The sequence below is a fragment of the Sinocyclocheilus grahami genome, unplaced genomic scaffold (assembly GCF_001515645.1).
Source record: "Sinocyclocheilus grahami isolate Dianchi unplaced genomic scaffold, SAMN03320097.WGS_v1.1 scaffold222.1, whole genome shotgun sequence".
Lineage (NCBI taxonomy): Eukaryota > Metazoa > Chordata > Actinopteri > Cypriniformes > Cyprinidae > Sinocyclocheilus > Sinocyclocheilus grahami.
Window position 1 is genome coordinate 1,226,343 of NW_015505401.1, and position 15,089 is coordinate 1,241,431.

General features: G+C 37.0%; 1 protein-coding gene across 1 annotated transcript in view; it reads right to left on the reverse strand.

Annotated features, from left to right (window-relative positions):
• Positions 1-15,089, reverse strand: part of LOC107596716 (FH1/FH2 domain-containing protein 3-like) — a 201,434-nt gene that overhangs the window by 168,093 nt on the left and 18,252 nt on the right. Inside the window, exon 3 of the mRNA XM_016287514.1 lies at positions 1,605-1,669. Coding sequence (XP_016143000.1) covers positions 1,605-1,669 — 65 coding nt within the window. The remainder of the gene's footprint in view (positions 1-1,604; positions 1,670-15,089) is intronic.

The window sequence follows — 15,089 nt, forward strand, 5'->3', positions numbered from 1 at the left end:
ATTTCAGATGTGAGAATAACAGTGCAAAAGAACCTGTTGCAAAGAGAGCCAAAGCAAATAAGCAGCCCACTTGGTCATGGAAACCAGAGACTGACGCTGACATGTTCCACAGGTTCTGAGATTCCTGCCTGCACAAGAGCCTGGACCACAGCTAAGCCCATGTGATGCACACACTCCCAAAATGATGTGATAGTTATATATATTCTAAATAAACTACAAACAAAAAAATAGATACATTTCTTTTTCCTCATTTTTTCTTGTAGCAATTCCCTCTCAGTCACACACCTGAGAGCTCATTATGCAGCTCATTATGCAGCTCATTATGCAGCTCATTATGCAGCTCATTATGCAGCTCATTATGCAGCTCATTATGCAGCTCATTATGCAGCTCATTATGCAGCTCATTATGCAGGCCTTTGTCTTCTCAGGTGTGAATCACTCATTATACATGACGATTCACGCCCCCTCGCATATTCCTTTTCTACACAAAAAGTGTCTTAGAAAATTTAAATCAATATATTGTTTTCTGTGAGTGAGTAAACAAGATGATTTTCACATCATTCTGATGAAAAAATTCTAGACTTCAAGATCTGTTCTCAATAGTCCTATGAACAAATGTTCTGTATGTGTTTTATGGCCTTATTTCAGTGACTTAAAAATTTTAGTTTTTCACTAAGCACGCATAAACGTTGTTTTCTCAAAAACACAATCACATACATACATGCTGCTCACATATTATTGTAGCCCAGTTTGTGCTGATTATGGTGCTACTAAACTTAGTCATTACAATGTTTATTAGCAACTGAAAAAAGCACAAATGTCAGGACATGTCAAAACTTCTCCAGGGCCCAAAACACCCTCAGACCCCAGAGGGTTAATGGGTTTTGTGGGTACTGTCTGTGACACTTAATCCTTCGTGACACAGAGATAGCCATAGCCGTCCTGCTTCCACACAATTACACAGATGTTAATCTGGGATAAGGCTTACGGAGGTAATGAAGCCTGATTCTGTCAGCAGGGTTTAGTGACATGAGATAAACAACAAGATTGTGAAGAAATACAGTATACAGTAACTATGCAATATATTGTGAGTCCAAACATGCTACCATGGCATATTTTTATGATTAGTGTTTTTTAAACTAATCACACACATTATAAATTTAAAAAAGCCTTCTAATCAAAACAGAATTAGATTTTTAATGTTTTAAAACTCCAATATACTTGACACAAGCTAAGGTGTGTGTGTGTGTGTGTGTGTGTGTGTATGAAGCATTACCCTGGCATTCATATAAAGTTGCTGCATTAGCTGTTTTATATCGATTGAGGAATCAAGCATGGAACATATTTAAACTAGATCATAAACGTTGTGGCGTGAGGGCCTATTAGCAACAGGAAAACTTTACCACACAGTAAAAATCAAGTAGGGGCTTCGGTACGTATAATTTACACATACGTCATCAAACAAGTAACAAATAACCTAAACAATCTAATGCAACCAGAATCTGCTGACTAAGCCAGAAATTTTAAAGGGTGAAGACTGAGTACTAAATGTTTTTCTCACCATTTATAGTTTATTTGAAGAGCAACGGCATCTTGTTACTCACCTATGCAGGCATGGACTCTGACAGACAGCTGTGTTCTCAGGATAATACTGTGCTTTTTTCCTCTCCTAAAGAAAAAAAAAACACAAAACAAGAGATCATCCTGCTGAAAATCTAATAAATGTTAAAAAATTTACAGAGCTACAGTATGTTTGACGATATGATATGATATGGACCGTATATCCATATACTCTTTCCGAATATATGAATTTAGAGCGCTTTTTAACTGTCAAACTGTTTTCTCAGTGCATTGATTAAAAATCCTGCTAATTCATATTCAAAGAAACAAATAAATCATGATTCATTACATTACATTAAAATATTTAAGATATACAGTGGGGAAAAAAAATATTTTGTCAGCCACCAATTGTGCAAGTTCTCCCACTTAAAAAGATGAGAGAGGCCTGTAATTTTCATCATAGATATACCTCAACTATGAGAGACAAAATGAGAAAAAAAAATCCAGAAAATCACATTGTAGGATTTTTAAAGAATTTATTTGCAAATTATGGTGGAAAATAAGTATTTGGTCAATAACAAAATTTCATCTCAATACTTTGTTATATACCCTTTGTTGGCAATGACAGAGGTCAAACGTTTTCTGTAAGTCTTCACAAGGTTGTCACACACTGTTGCTGGTATTTTGGCCCATTTAAATCAAAACAAAGCAAAAACAAGAATGAAACAAAAGGCAAAACAAAACAAAAGCAACACAGTAAAAATGCGAAACAAAAAGTGAAACAAAACAAACAAAAACTAAACTAAACAACAAAAGCAATACAAAGTAAAAGCAAAAACAAAAATTGAACAAAAAACAAAAAGTAAAATTATACAAAAACAAAAAACAAACAAAGCAAAACCAAACAAAGCAAAACAAAAACACTCGGTTTAGCAACTAATTGAAAACCAGTAAATCGTAAAATCAAAACAAAGCAAAAACAAGAATGAAACAAAAGGCAAAACAAAACAAAAGCAACACGGTAAAAATGCGAAACAAAAAGTGAAACAAAACAAACAAAAACTAAACTAAACAACAAAAGCAATACAAAGTAAAAGCAAAAACAAAAATTGAACAAAAAACAAAAAGTAAAATTATACAAAAACAAAAAAACAAACAAAGCAAAACCAAACAAAGCAAAACAAAAACACTCGGTTTAGCAACTAATTGAAAACCAGTAAATTTTTCGTGTTTTTTTGACAGCTGTACCTTTTATGGTTATTAGTAGAATATTAAAACATTACATATCTAAAATTGCTCTTTAAAGCACTAAATTAAAAAGTTAAAATGAAATAAATTATAGAAAACAGAGTAGATTTTAACTAGTAAGAGGAATACACATTAACACATTTGAACTAGTTATTAGAGCTGTATTAGCTAGCTTACATTTGATTTACAGTTACTGCTATCATTCAAACGTACACTTATATGTAGGTTTAAAATTCTACATGTGTCACATTTAATGTCCAATAACAAATATTTTAACAGAATGTATATTTTACTCAGAAGTATTGGGCTATTTTTCTATTGCACTCAGTCTGTTTAGCGTGCATGCGTGCAGCAGCGCTTGTTCACTCGCATAAGCCTCGACCACTCCTGACAAAAAAAGGATATATTTGCATGACTTTCTAACATTTACAAATGGAGAATATACCTGTGACTTGTCAGTCATGCACTTTGGAAAACACAATGTCTCAAATGCATTAAACAGCACAAATACAGTATATTTGCTGTTTGCAATGGTGGATCGATATGATCCATGATTGACATTAAGGGCTGCTTAAGAATAAGCGTGCAGTAAGAATTACCAGGTTTTGGACTTTAATCCCCGCTTTTCTAAGCGTCCTTTATGAAACAGCCCCCAGAACTATATTTTACATTTGAACCTATTTTGTAATGTAATGCAATACCGTAATATAGAGTGATAAAAGTTTTTTAAAAAATAAAAAAAATTCTAATACGTCATCTACATTTTCTTCATGTCATTTTGAAGTGTGCATTTTCTAAATATAAAATACGGGCCCATGGCTATAGGCCAGAGACACATAAAAATCAACAGACACAGACAGCATCTGTCTGCACAACTTTAACTAAAGCAACTTGACAACACTTGCAACTTAATCTTTCTGCCATTGAAGCTAATGAGTAACTGGATCTATTTCATAATGAACTTGCCAGTAACATTAGCCTGGCTACTAACCATAACCGTACTCTACAGCACCCTACATGCTCATTATCAAATTAAATGGTGAGTCTAAGAATACGCATGAGATACCCAGAGGAATCCAATTTTTGTATTTCTGGAGCAAAACGGAGAAACGCGCAGGAGAACTGGATTCTGAGGGTGAAGCTGTATGTCTTGGCTTTTCGTCTTGGCTTGATACTGTGAGAATTTCTGCATGTGGGTGCATGCCAAGCGACTACATGGCTGTGGACGGTCTAGCACATGCGGTACAGCTGACATAGCGTGTATCATCCTGCACTGGTGTCCACGCCATTTCCCAGAGCACAGCTCCACTGGAGAGAAGATCTGCAGCCGGATGACTCAGTCTTTTTCCACAGCTCATGGCCCAATGATTTGAGTTACCCAGACAAACGTGCCCAGCTTTGTGAAACAGAATAGCCCCTGCAACCTGAGATCTGTTTGGGGCCAAAAGGAGAAAGTGTCTCCAACATCGGCCACGTAACACCAGCAAAAGACACAGACAGCCTCATTAAGCTTATCCAAGACAAATTATCCTGACATTAGAATTTCACAAGCATGAAGAGACCTTTCGCAGCAGCTATGTTGCATAAGAAGACAAATAAAACACTGTTGCACTGACAGTAGATGTAAATGGGTAGTCCAAAAACCAGTCGATAAGCAAGAAATTTCTTGACTTGGCATTAATAATCTAGCATTAACAATCTGCAATAGAGTTCTAGCTAAATTAAATTCAACTGGCAACTGGAAAACTTTAGCCAAAATAACTTACAGTGCATTCAAGAAAAGCATGTTATCAGCATGTTTATCAGTTCACTGCCTGGGATTCAAACCCACAACCTATCCATTTAGCAAATGTACCCACTCAAAATTTTACATTTTGTTGCAATACAAATTATTCTTCCATATTTATATATCTAGTGGCAAGCTGTAACTTCATGCCTACTATTAAAGATACAACAATATTGAGTAATGCAAAGATTTCATATTAGGTAGAAGGTAATACTATGGTTAAAGGACTCATATTTTAGTCGAAAGCTATGGCTTAAAGTTAAAAAGTCTTAATGGTTTTTAATTGTAATGGTTTCCTACAAACACACAGTTTTTCACTTCACAAGACATTATTTGGTCATATGGATTACTTTTGGATTATTGTGATGTTTTTATCAGCTGTTTGAACTCATTCTGACGACACCCATTCACTGCAGAGGATCCACTGGTGAGCAAGGGATGTAATGCTAAATTTCTCCAAATCTCTTCTGATGAAAAAACTATTTCTTCTACATCTTGGATGGCAAGAGGGTGAGAAAATTTTCAGCAATTTTTCATTTCTTGGTGAACTATACCTTTAAAATAAAGAAAATCAAAGTTTTGGTGCCAAGGTTTCAATCTGAGGTAAAGTTCACTGCACTTTTTGACCAATTTGAAATGTTGAAAATCATGTTATAGAAAAATCAACACATTTAAAAACTGTATTTAGGCTACAAGATGCATCAATTAAGACAAAGTACCACTCAATTTTTCCAATTACCAAGATTATAGATCATAGGGTTCCTCCACCTCCCAAGTGCAAAATTTACTTTTGCTTCAATCCCTCACAGCCTTTTTATGTATATTCGTGACCAATTAAATACTGTATAGTGTCTATCCTGATTAAAGTCTCTGGCAGAGAGAGTGAGCGAGGGATACTGTATTCAGGACTCTACTCTGGCAAATGAATGAAAAAACCTAACATCTGCAGGTTAATCATCACAACCCCTGAACAGGCCATCATAACAAATGCTTGTCTGTGGGGAAAGTCAAAGTTTAAAGCAGACTCAGACCTCTGAGATGAGCTAGCACATCGCTCTGCTCTTTATTTACTCCCAAACGCCGTATAAACCCTGATCCTGGCCCCATGCAGTCTCTCCTGGGTCTGTGGAGTCATGCCAGGTGCACTCTAACCAACTTTGGCTCTTCACTACCCGCCTGTTTATGGAATATCACACTATGAAGTCCAATAAATACACAAAAGGAGGGATAAATAGAGAGGGAGAAAATTACAGAGAGAAGACCCATTGCCGACAGGTAACGTTTACCTCCTGCATACTTGGACCTAGTTCAAAAACAACCATTTGCCTATAGTGTAATTAACAGCAGACTATACAAGTCCTCCTGGAACAGATATGACTCAGCAAATAAGCTAGAAATTTAATTTCTGAGCACCTGGTGCATTTATGGACCAGCACTTCTCAAGAAAAAAAAGGAATAGTTTACAAAAAATACAGAATTTGACATCATTTATTTACTCTTACTCTTCTTTTTCTTTTCTATGGAAAACAAAATGTAACATTCTGAAGACATTTGTCCATGCACTTTTCCATGCAATTACAATTAATGACTGAAGCTTTGAGCTTCAAAAAGGACACAACAGCAGCATGGAAGTATCATACGGTCCATACAAAGGTTTAAAACATCACAGAAAACCAAAGGTTTAAGACATAAAAACATATGTACATTAATGAAAAAATGTAAAGTATAGTGATAACAAAGATGGTCTGAATGATTTACTTACAAATCTCACTCATCTGGTTTGTTTTGGGCATGCAATATTGGCTCAACTGGCCCAAGTTGGAAAGGAAACCTGTTTGAAAACAATTAATTCTGCAGTACCATTTTGTGCCACTGGTGGTGCTGAAATTCCACAGAGCCTTTTTATATATTATTCACATAAACTAGATTTAGCTTGAAGCACCGTACATTTGCAAAAAGCTGCAGAAGTACTATCACCTGTCAATCTATTCATAAGACTCTCTAAAAACAGAGATCATAGTAACACATACACGGCACTTCAGTGTTTCCACACTTTCGACGACCAGCTCCTCTGCCTGTCATTTACTTCAGCAATAAAAAAAAATCCAGCGGTCCAGCTGAGCAGCCTCCTACCCCTCTATCCATGTAATCCGCACAAATATTTGAAGCGTTCCCATTAAAAGAACTAGGCGTTTCTCCAGGGCCAGAGGCTAACCGAGTCCGACAACAGTTCCTCCGGCACATTGGCCAGAAAAAAAAACGAGTTCAAGAAAAATATAAGACGACAGAGAAAGCAAGAGGGAGAGAGAATAGGAGAGGTTTCAATATTTAAAGAAAGTGAGATTTTGGACACATTTATTTATTAATGTTAACCGTTTTCTTCAAATTAAAACAGAGTTCTGGGCTTAAGGGCCAGTGATATGAAAGAGTTTTGATTCAACAGAATTGTCACTTTTCCAATCTTCTCCCAGTGTTGTTTTATCACTATATCTACATTCTTTCACCAATGTGCATATGTTTTAGATCTTGTATAAATTTTACATAACTTTTAGTTATACTTTTATATAACTTGTATAACTTTTTTAGATCTTGTAAACTTATTTTAGTATTATCTATATATTATTATAGTATACAATTGTACAAATTAGCATTTTTATATTTTAGCTTAATTTATTTTATATTTTTAATTATGTGATTTTGCCATTTTTAGCTTTTATTTTATTCCAATTTTACTTTTAATAATTTTAGTACTTTATTGTAACAATTTTCAGTCAGAAATTGCTAGTAAATTCCACAAATAATTACAAAGAAACAGCAAGTAACATTAAATTAAACATGGAAGTAAAATTTGAAGTAAAAAGCATTTCGAAATAGTATTTTCTTGTCAAACTTACTTCAATAATCTTTTTATTTTCAACTTTGATATAAATAATATATTCTCTGATAAATTATTTTTACAGTGTAGCTGCCATGACAACATTTCTAATTTGCATTTTCATCTAATATTTATATTTTATTTTTTTCTCACTTTATTTATCAATTTATATAACGATTTAAAAAAGTTTTTAACTATAGTTAAACTTGTAATTTTAGCTGGTTGGGTAACATTTTGTTGAAATTACAACTTGTAATAGTCTTGGAAGCATATAAACTTGTAATCATAAACTATGTTATTGAATTATAAACTTATAATATAATATATAAAAAAATTATATTGTTTAATTTATTTTAAATAAACAATATTATCATTTTTATTTTTATAATATATATATATATATATATTCTAAAAATTATTGTTTAAAATATATTAAAAAAAAAAAATAATAACATTTATATTTATAAAATATATATATATATATATATTCTAAAAATACATGAAACAAGTAAATATTTTAAAACATATTTATAGTTTTTGAGGTAGGGCCAATAAAAATGTTGGCAAGACAAGTAAAAATCTAAATCAAAATGGCCCACAAAAACAATCCTTACTGTTGAGCCCTGGTGTAAGAGATACATTTTGTTGGTAGTTTGCCAAAGCTGAGGGTCCGTACTAACAGCAATGTGGGATTAAATTCGGGGCCCCGTGTCAGGCTCTGACAGCTTTTTCTGCATGAGGTGGTGTGGTAATGATTAGGATGGTTAAGCCACTATGACATAGAGATATCCACCCTACAAAATGAGGTGTTAGAGGATCATTCCTCAATCAGAGCGCAAAGTGACTTCATATGACTGAGGCACCTGTGGAATGCAACTTGTAATCTGTATCCATTTCTGATTGTCCCTTTGGAATCCCATCACAGGCCTCCAGGTTCCACATCGAGAAAGAAATCTTTAAGGACATGGATAAGCAACAAAAATAAGTCACATGTGTATATAATAACATTATTCAACAATGTGCATCAAAGCAATGCAGGAAATGTACTATTGCAGTTCTCAGAACTGTTAATCTCAGTTTGAAAAGTACTGAACACCAAAAGAGGGAAAAAAAGAGAATTAAGCAGAGCTTGGTAATTCATTCCAGGCCTAATGTAAACAGTAAGAAGATACAGTAGCAACAATGAAACAGCAACAAAAGGATCTTAAATTATTCCTCGAGCCAATTAGTCTACTTTTTTGTGTTTTCAGCAATTGGTGAAATGTAGGTCAGACACATCACATGAAGCAAGATAGAAAACCACATAACAGAGAAGGAGGAGGAGAAATGGGTTCGGTTTTAATCACGTACTTTGGCCAAGGTTTTTAGACCCCGTAATAAAGCACAACTGCAGTAAATAGAGGGGGCTGTGAACTCCAGCCCATCCAGGCCATAAAAGCCCACTGTGCTGAATTACCCTGTTATTAACAGTAATGTAGTCCTCCATTCCTGCTCTCCACATCCCACTCAGACACTCTGCATGGGTCTAATAATGCACACTCTTGATAGCCTCTTGGGAAGTGGTGGGGGGGGGGAGGTCATGAAGACAGACAGAAGAGTGGAACAGCATGCCAGTTGGCGCTACCATTCATTTCTCAGTGACCTAAAGAAGTGGCCCTTCAGCTTCTCACTCATCCAAAAGACATTCATTCACTACTATGTCTTCAAGTGTAGTTCAAATTTGAGCCCAATCCAGTGGAAATAAAATGGCGCTAGACCTGCCTCCACATTGACACAAATACATCCCTAAATATTTGTGGCCTTGTCCAATAACGGCCTCAAATGCCAAAATCTAGCATTCAATCACTGGCGTTTGGCAGATTCTGGAAGCTATGTCAACTCAGTGGCTAGAAAAGATAGCAGTGTTGTCTAATAAAACTGTGAGTCAAAAGCCATTCATTGGCGTCAAACAAAAACGTGTTTGTTTTATTTGGAATGTTTAAAAGGGTTTGCACTAGTATCTGATCCGTTTGATGTGAGAGTTCATGTCCATTGTGAGCACTAATTTATGGAAGCTTGCTTATGCATCAGATTAAAAAATAAAAAGGCAATTGTGAGATAAAGTTTAAAATAAGGAGTCACACTGAAAGTCACACTGTGATAAATATACAAAATCTCAAGAAATAAATCAAAATGACAAGAAATAAAGTTATAAATTGTTTATAAATCATATACAAATATAAATCACTTTATAAATTGTGATTTATGACTCGTGACTCACACTTTGTATGATATAATATTGCAATTATGGGAAAGTTACATTGAGAGAAGTAAAGTTGCAATTATAAGAAATAAAACCAATTATAAGATAAAAAGTCATATTGTGAGAAATAAAGTTGGAATTATTGCAAAGTTGCAATTACGAGAAATAAAGTTGCAGTTTTGAGAAATAGTCAACTGCGAAATATAAAAGAAACATTGAAAGATTTATAATCACAATTACTAGAGACAAAATCCCAACTGCATGATAAAAAGTCACACTGTGAGTGAGAAAGTTAGAATTATGACAAATAAAGTCGTAATTACGAGAAACTGTCACAATTGTAAGAAAAAAAGTTGCATTTATGAGATAAAGTAACACTGTGAGAAATAAAGTTGCAATTATAAAACAAAGGCGCAATTACAAGATAAAGCCACATTGCGAGAAATAAAATAACAATTATGATAAACAAAGTGAAAAAGTCAAGCTGGAAATAAGAGTAATAAAATTATAGCAGTCACAATTGTAACAGTCAAAACTTCGGGATCGAAAGTCACATTGTGAGATATAAAGTGACAATTATGAGAAAAAGTCACAATTGTGCAATATAAAGTCATTTTGTGAATAAAAAAGTTGCAGTTTTGAGAAATAAAGTCAATTGCGAAATTTAAAAGTAACATTGAGAGATTTATAATCACAATTATGAGAAGCCAAGCTGCAATTAAGGGTAATAAAATCGCAATTGCAACAAAGTCACAATTGTAACAGCCACAATTGTGAGATCTAAAGTCACATTGTGAGATATAAAGTTGCAGTTATGCAAAATAAATTTGTAATTACTAGAAACAATTACACGATATTAAGTCATAACCGCAATACAAAGTCACATTGCAAGAGATAAAGTTGCAAGTATGGGAAATAAAGTCAACTGTGAGTAGTGCCGATCCTAGACTTCTGGTAGACTTCTACGCAAAACTGTGACAAGGGGGGTTTTATGATCAAATAAATGAAACGCATTTGTCCGTGTTTCACTCATCTCGAATCGCGCTTGAGAAATAGTGTCTCTTCTGCGGCTCGGAACACTTTCAACTCGTTTTTTTAGTCTCGAGCAAGACTGTACGACATTCACATTACATGATTTGACTGATTTTTACGTAGAAAGGGCGACAGCGCACCGCATTAAAAGAAATTATCATTCATGTTTTCATAACCGCTGGCCAAATTCAAAAACAAAACTAAAATTAAATCATCTTTGAGAGCAAGGGGGCCCCCTAGTGTTTGGGGGCCCTACGCAGTTGTGTATTTTGCGTATAGGGAGGATCGGCTCTGACTGTGAGATTAAAATTACAAGAATCACAATTGTAAAAAAAATTTAATTAAATTAAAAAAAAAGTGTCGGAAACAGGCTTCCAGACAAATGCCATGCATGTAAAACTGCAAGCTCAACAGATTTTGGGGGTTACATAGTATTTTAAACCTTCATTAATTTTAAAAGAAGCATCTACTCTTGGACTTTGCTCAACAAGACAATTAACTCTGAATCTTGCCAGCTTTCTTAAGACCGGATGCTGACATCATCTGTGGCCTTGCCAACCAGTCAGGTATTTTGAGGGCTGGCTGAATAGAGGCCTGTCATAGAAAGTCTGTGGTATGTGCTGAAGATAAAAGAACATGTGCTGGGAGATTTTAAGGTCTTTCTGATAGCTTTAGATGGAATGTTTTATAGAATGCACATGACAGGATTGTGCTTATAGTTGCTTCCAATGTATTAAATTTAAAAAAAAGTGTCGGAAACAGGCTTCCAGACAAATGCCATGCATGTAAAACTGCAAGCTCAACAGATTTTGGGGGTTACATAGTATTTTAAACCTTCATTAATTTTAAAAGAAGCATCTACTCTTGGACTTTACTCAACAAGACAATTAACTCTGAATCTTGCCAGCTTTCTTAAGACCGGATGCTGACATCATCTGTGGCCTTGCCAACCAGTCAGGTATTTTGAGGGCTGGCTGAATAGAGGCCTGTCATAGAACGTCTGTGGTATGTGCTGAAGATAAAAGAACATGTGCTGGGAGATTTTAAGGTCTTTCTGATAGCTTTAGATGGAATGTTTTATAGAATGCACATGACAGGATTGTGCTTATAGTTGCTTCCAATGTAACAAGATATGAATACAGACCGAAATGTAGGTATTAAGAAAATAGTCACCCAGAGGCTATTGAGAATCAAGCCAACACCTTCAACTTTCACCTTCTAACATTCTAACATCTTCCAAGACAATAAAGGTTTTTAAGGAGATGTGAGTAATTTATCCATCTGTTGGCCCTCTGATCTACAAGCAAAGCAAGAATTTTCTCAATGTGAATGGAGGGAGACCAGGAGAAATTACCACTCAAACTGATGTGCAATCTAGACTACTAATTACACAATGAAATTAAACTGTGTAAGACAACAAAAAAGAAAACAATACAACAGCATATTGCATACAAACACGGGTCATGGAGGTCATGGACCCTCATGAGATATTTTATCTTTAGAAGTGATTTGTGTTTCAGGCTAAGTGATTAAAACTGTCAAAGCGACTATTAGTATACAGTTAATATATATTTGTCTATTGTAATATTAAACTTTACACACATATGCTAAAAGGGTGAGGTTTAAGTGACTTGTTTTTGTTCTTTTTTTTTTTTTGACAGTTTGGAAATCAGAACATGGAAATAATTAAAGGAATAATTTAGCCAAAAGTGAAAATCTGTAATTATTTATTCACCTTCATGTCCTTCCACACCAGAATGCTGTAATTTTTTTTTCATGGAACATAAAACAAAAATCTTCAAGCAACTCTAAAGCTCCAAATATGACAAAAAAAATAAATAAATACCCTAAACAGACTGAACTATAAGAGAGCCAATGCCACTGGATTAGTGAACAAATCCTACTTTTGAGCAGTTGCTTTTTAAAGGGGTTATGAACTAAGAAATCAAATTTCCCTTCATCTTCAACGTATTATAAAAACATGCCGTAAGTTTCAGAACTCAAAACTTTCTCTTGAGTTCAAAAACACCTTTTATTGAAACCAAGCTGAAAAATTTGTCACATTATGACAAGCTAGTTTCGGAATTTGTCACATTATGACATCACAGTGCGACGAAAGACCGCCTCGGCAGAACAAAATCAACGCCTACTCCTATATTATTGCCTCTTTAGCTCCGCCCACTGATTCATGCATGTAGTAGGAGGAGAGGAAATACTAGAGAGATGCAAACACAAGATTACTCCATCAACAAAACCACAGAGATCCTCTGAGAATTACAAGTAAGTTGTGAAAAAACACAGTCTTTGAATTGCCTTCCTTGTGATCCTAACACCATATCTACATCGGATGCAAGAGCTGTTCCATTGCATCGTGAATCCATTTCTCTTTCGTGTCAGAAGAGCAAGTGCTTGGAGTACATCAGAAGTAGAACAGAATATCAGTTTACTTTTGGGGATTTGTCGTGTCAATCTGCACCACAGACAAAATCACTTATTATAATGGGTTCTGTTGTCTTTAATAGAGGTGTGCCACTCGTGTACAGTGTAGACACTGGGCAACATTAGGAAAGAGCTCCAGATCGTGTCACTGAAACAGTTTGTTTGCGTTATTTTATTTCAGATTAATTTTTAAACAGTTCAACTGAAGCTTTTCAGAGAGACTGAAAGTAAAGGATAAGTCTGACTATATTGGATCCAACAGTAACGTCGCAATACATAAGTGTGAGTAACCCTCGTTCCCTGAAGGAGGGAACAGAGACGTCACGTCGGATGACCGACGAAATTGGGATCTCGCTTAGAGGGACCAATCTACTTCGAGTGTAAACTAAACGAGCCAATGCACATTGGCATGCGATTATTGCATCCAGCTGCTGCTGATCACAGCGTGAGTATAAGTAGGCAGCAGATGCAGCGCATATTCAGGTTTTCGCTGAGGAGCCGAGCCGGTGACCCGGCCGCTCAGCGGTGGTACAGGAGCTGTTGCGCCGGGACGTGACGTCTCCGTCCCCTCCTTCAGGGAACGAGGGTTACCATACGTAACCGAGACGTTCCCTTTCAGTCGGTCACTCCCGACGTCACTTCGGATGACTGACAAAATTGGGATCCTACCAAAAGGCCACAGCTACTGCCCCTTCCAGTGTCCTGTGGAAGTCACCTGCGCCCCTATTTTTTGGTGCAGGCCAGAGACAAGAGGACCAGCTACTGCTACTATGGCACTACCCACTGAGTAAGACTGGATAACACTGGGAAAACGTATCCATTCCCCTCGGACCAGGGATGTTACGGAAGCTCGAACCTTCCCGAAGGAGGTTTCGGAAGCAATACACATATGGACATCCCTTAGGTGCATATGGAAGAATGGAGGTGATTGAACCCTCTTGGATTGGCAAAGGTCTGCCGGGGAAACACGGGCTCAAGGCTATACCGTGGACTTTACACATATGAGATCCACTTGGGTCTTACATATGGAACCCAGCCTTCTACCGGTTCTCGAGGATTCAGCGAGTGAAGGCCTGGCGCCGGACGCTCCGCTAAGTCTGGCTGCCGAGGGGACGGAGGAACTCAACAGGGTCTACTGTATGGACTCTCTGGAGTGTTTTTGAAAGCCGACCAGAAGCCGGGGCCCCTCAATGCTTCTACCCGTTTGAGGCGAGAACACAGGAGGATACCGGCTCCACACGAAGGCTATAAAATCTGGCGAACGTGTTAGGGGTCGCCTAGCCCGCAGCTCTACAGATATCCGCCAGCGAGGCGCCATAAGCCAGCGCCCAGGAGGATGCAACACTTCTAGTTGAGTGAGCTCGCAACCTGAACGGGCAGGGCACACCCTGTGCCTGATAAGCCAGGGTGATGGCATCCACTATCCAGTGGGCCATCCTCTGCTTCGAGACGGCATTCCCCTTCTGCCGGCCTCCGTGACAAACAAAGAGGTGGTCTGAGGTCCTGAAGCTTTGCGTCCGGTCAATGTAGCACCTTAAGGCTCAGACGGGACAGAGCAAAACTAGGGCTGGGTCTGCCTCCTCCGAGGGCAGTGCTTGGAGGTTCACCCCCTGATCCCTGAAGGGAGTAGCGGGAACCTTGGGCACGTAGCCGGGAACTCTAGGCATAAATTGTTGACCGAAAATGCATGCAGGTCCCCTACCCTCTTGATGAAGGCCAATGCTAGCAGGAGCAAAGTCTTCATTGAAAGGAACTTCAGCTCAACCACCTGCAAAAAGGCTCAAATGGGCCCTGCTGTAGTGCCGTGAGCACCAGAGTCAGGTCCCACGAGGGAATAGAGGGGGGCCGTGGAGGATTTAACCTTCTCGCCCCCTTAAGGAACCTGACGACCAGGTCATGCTTCCCCA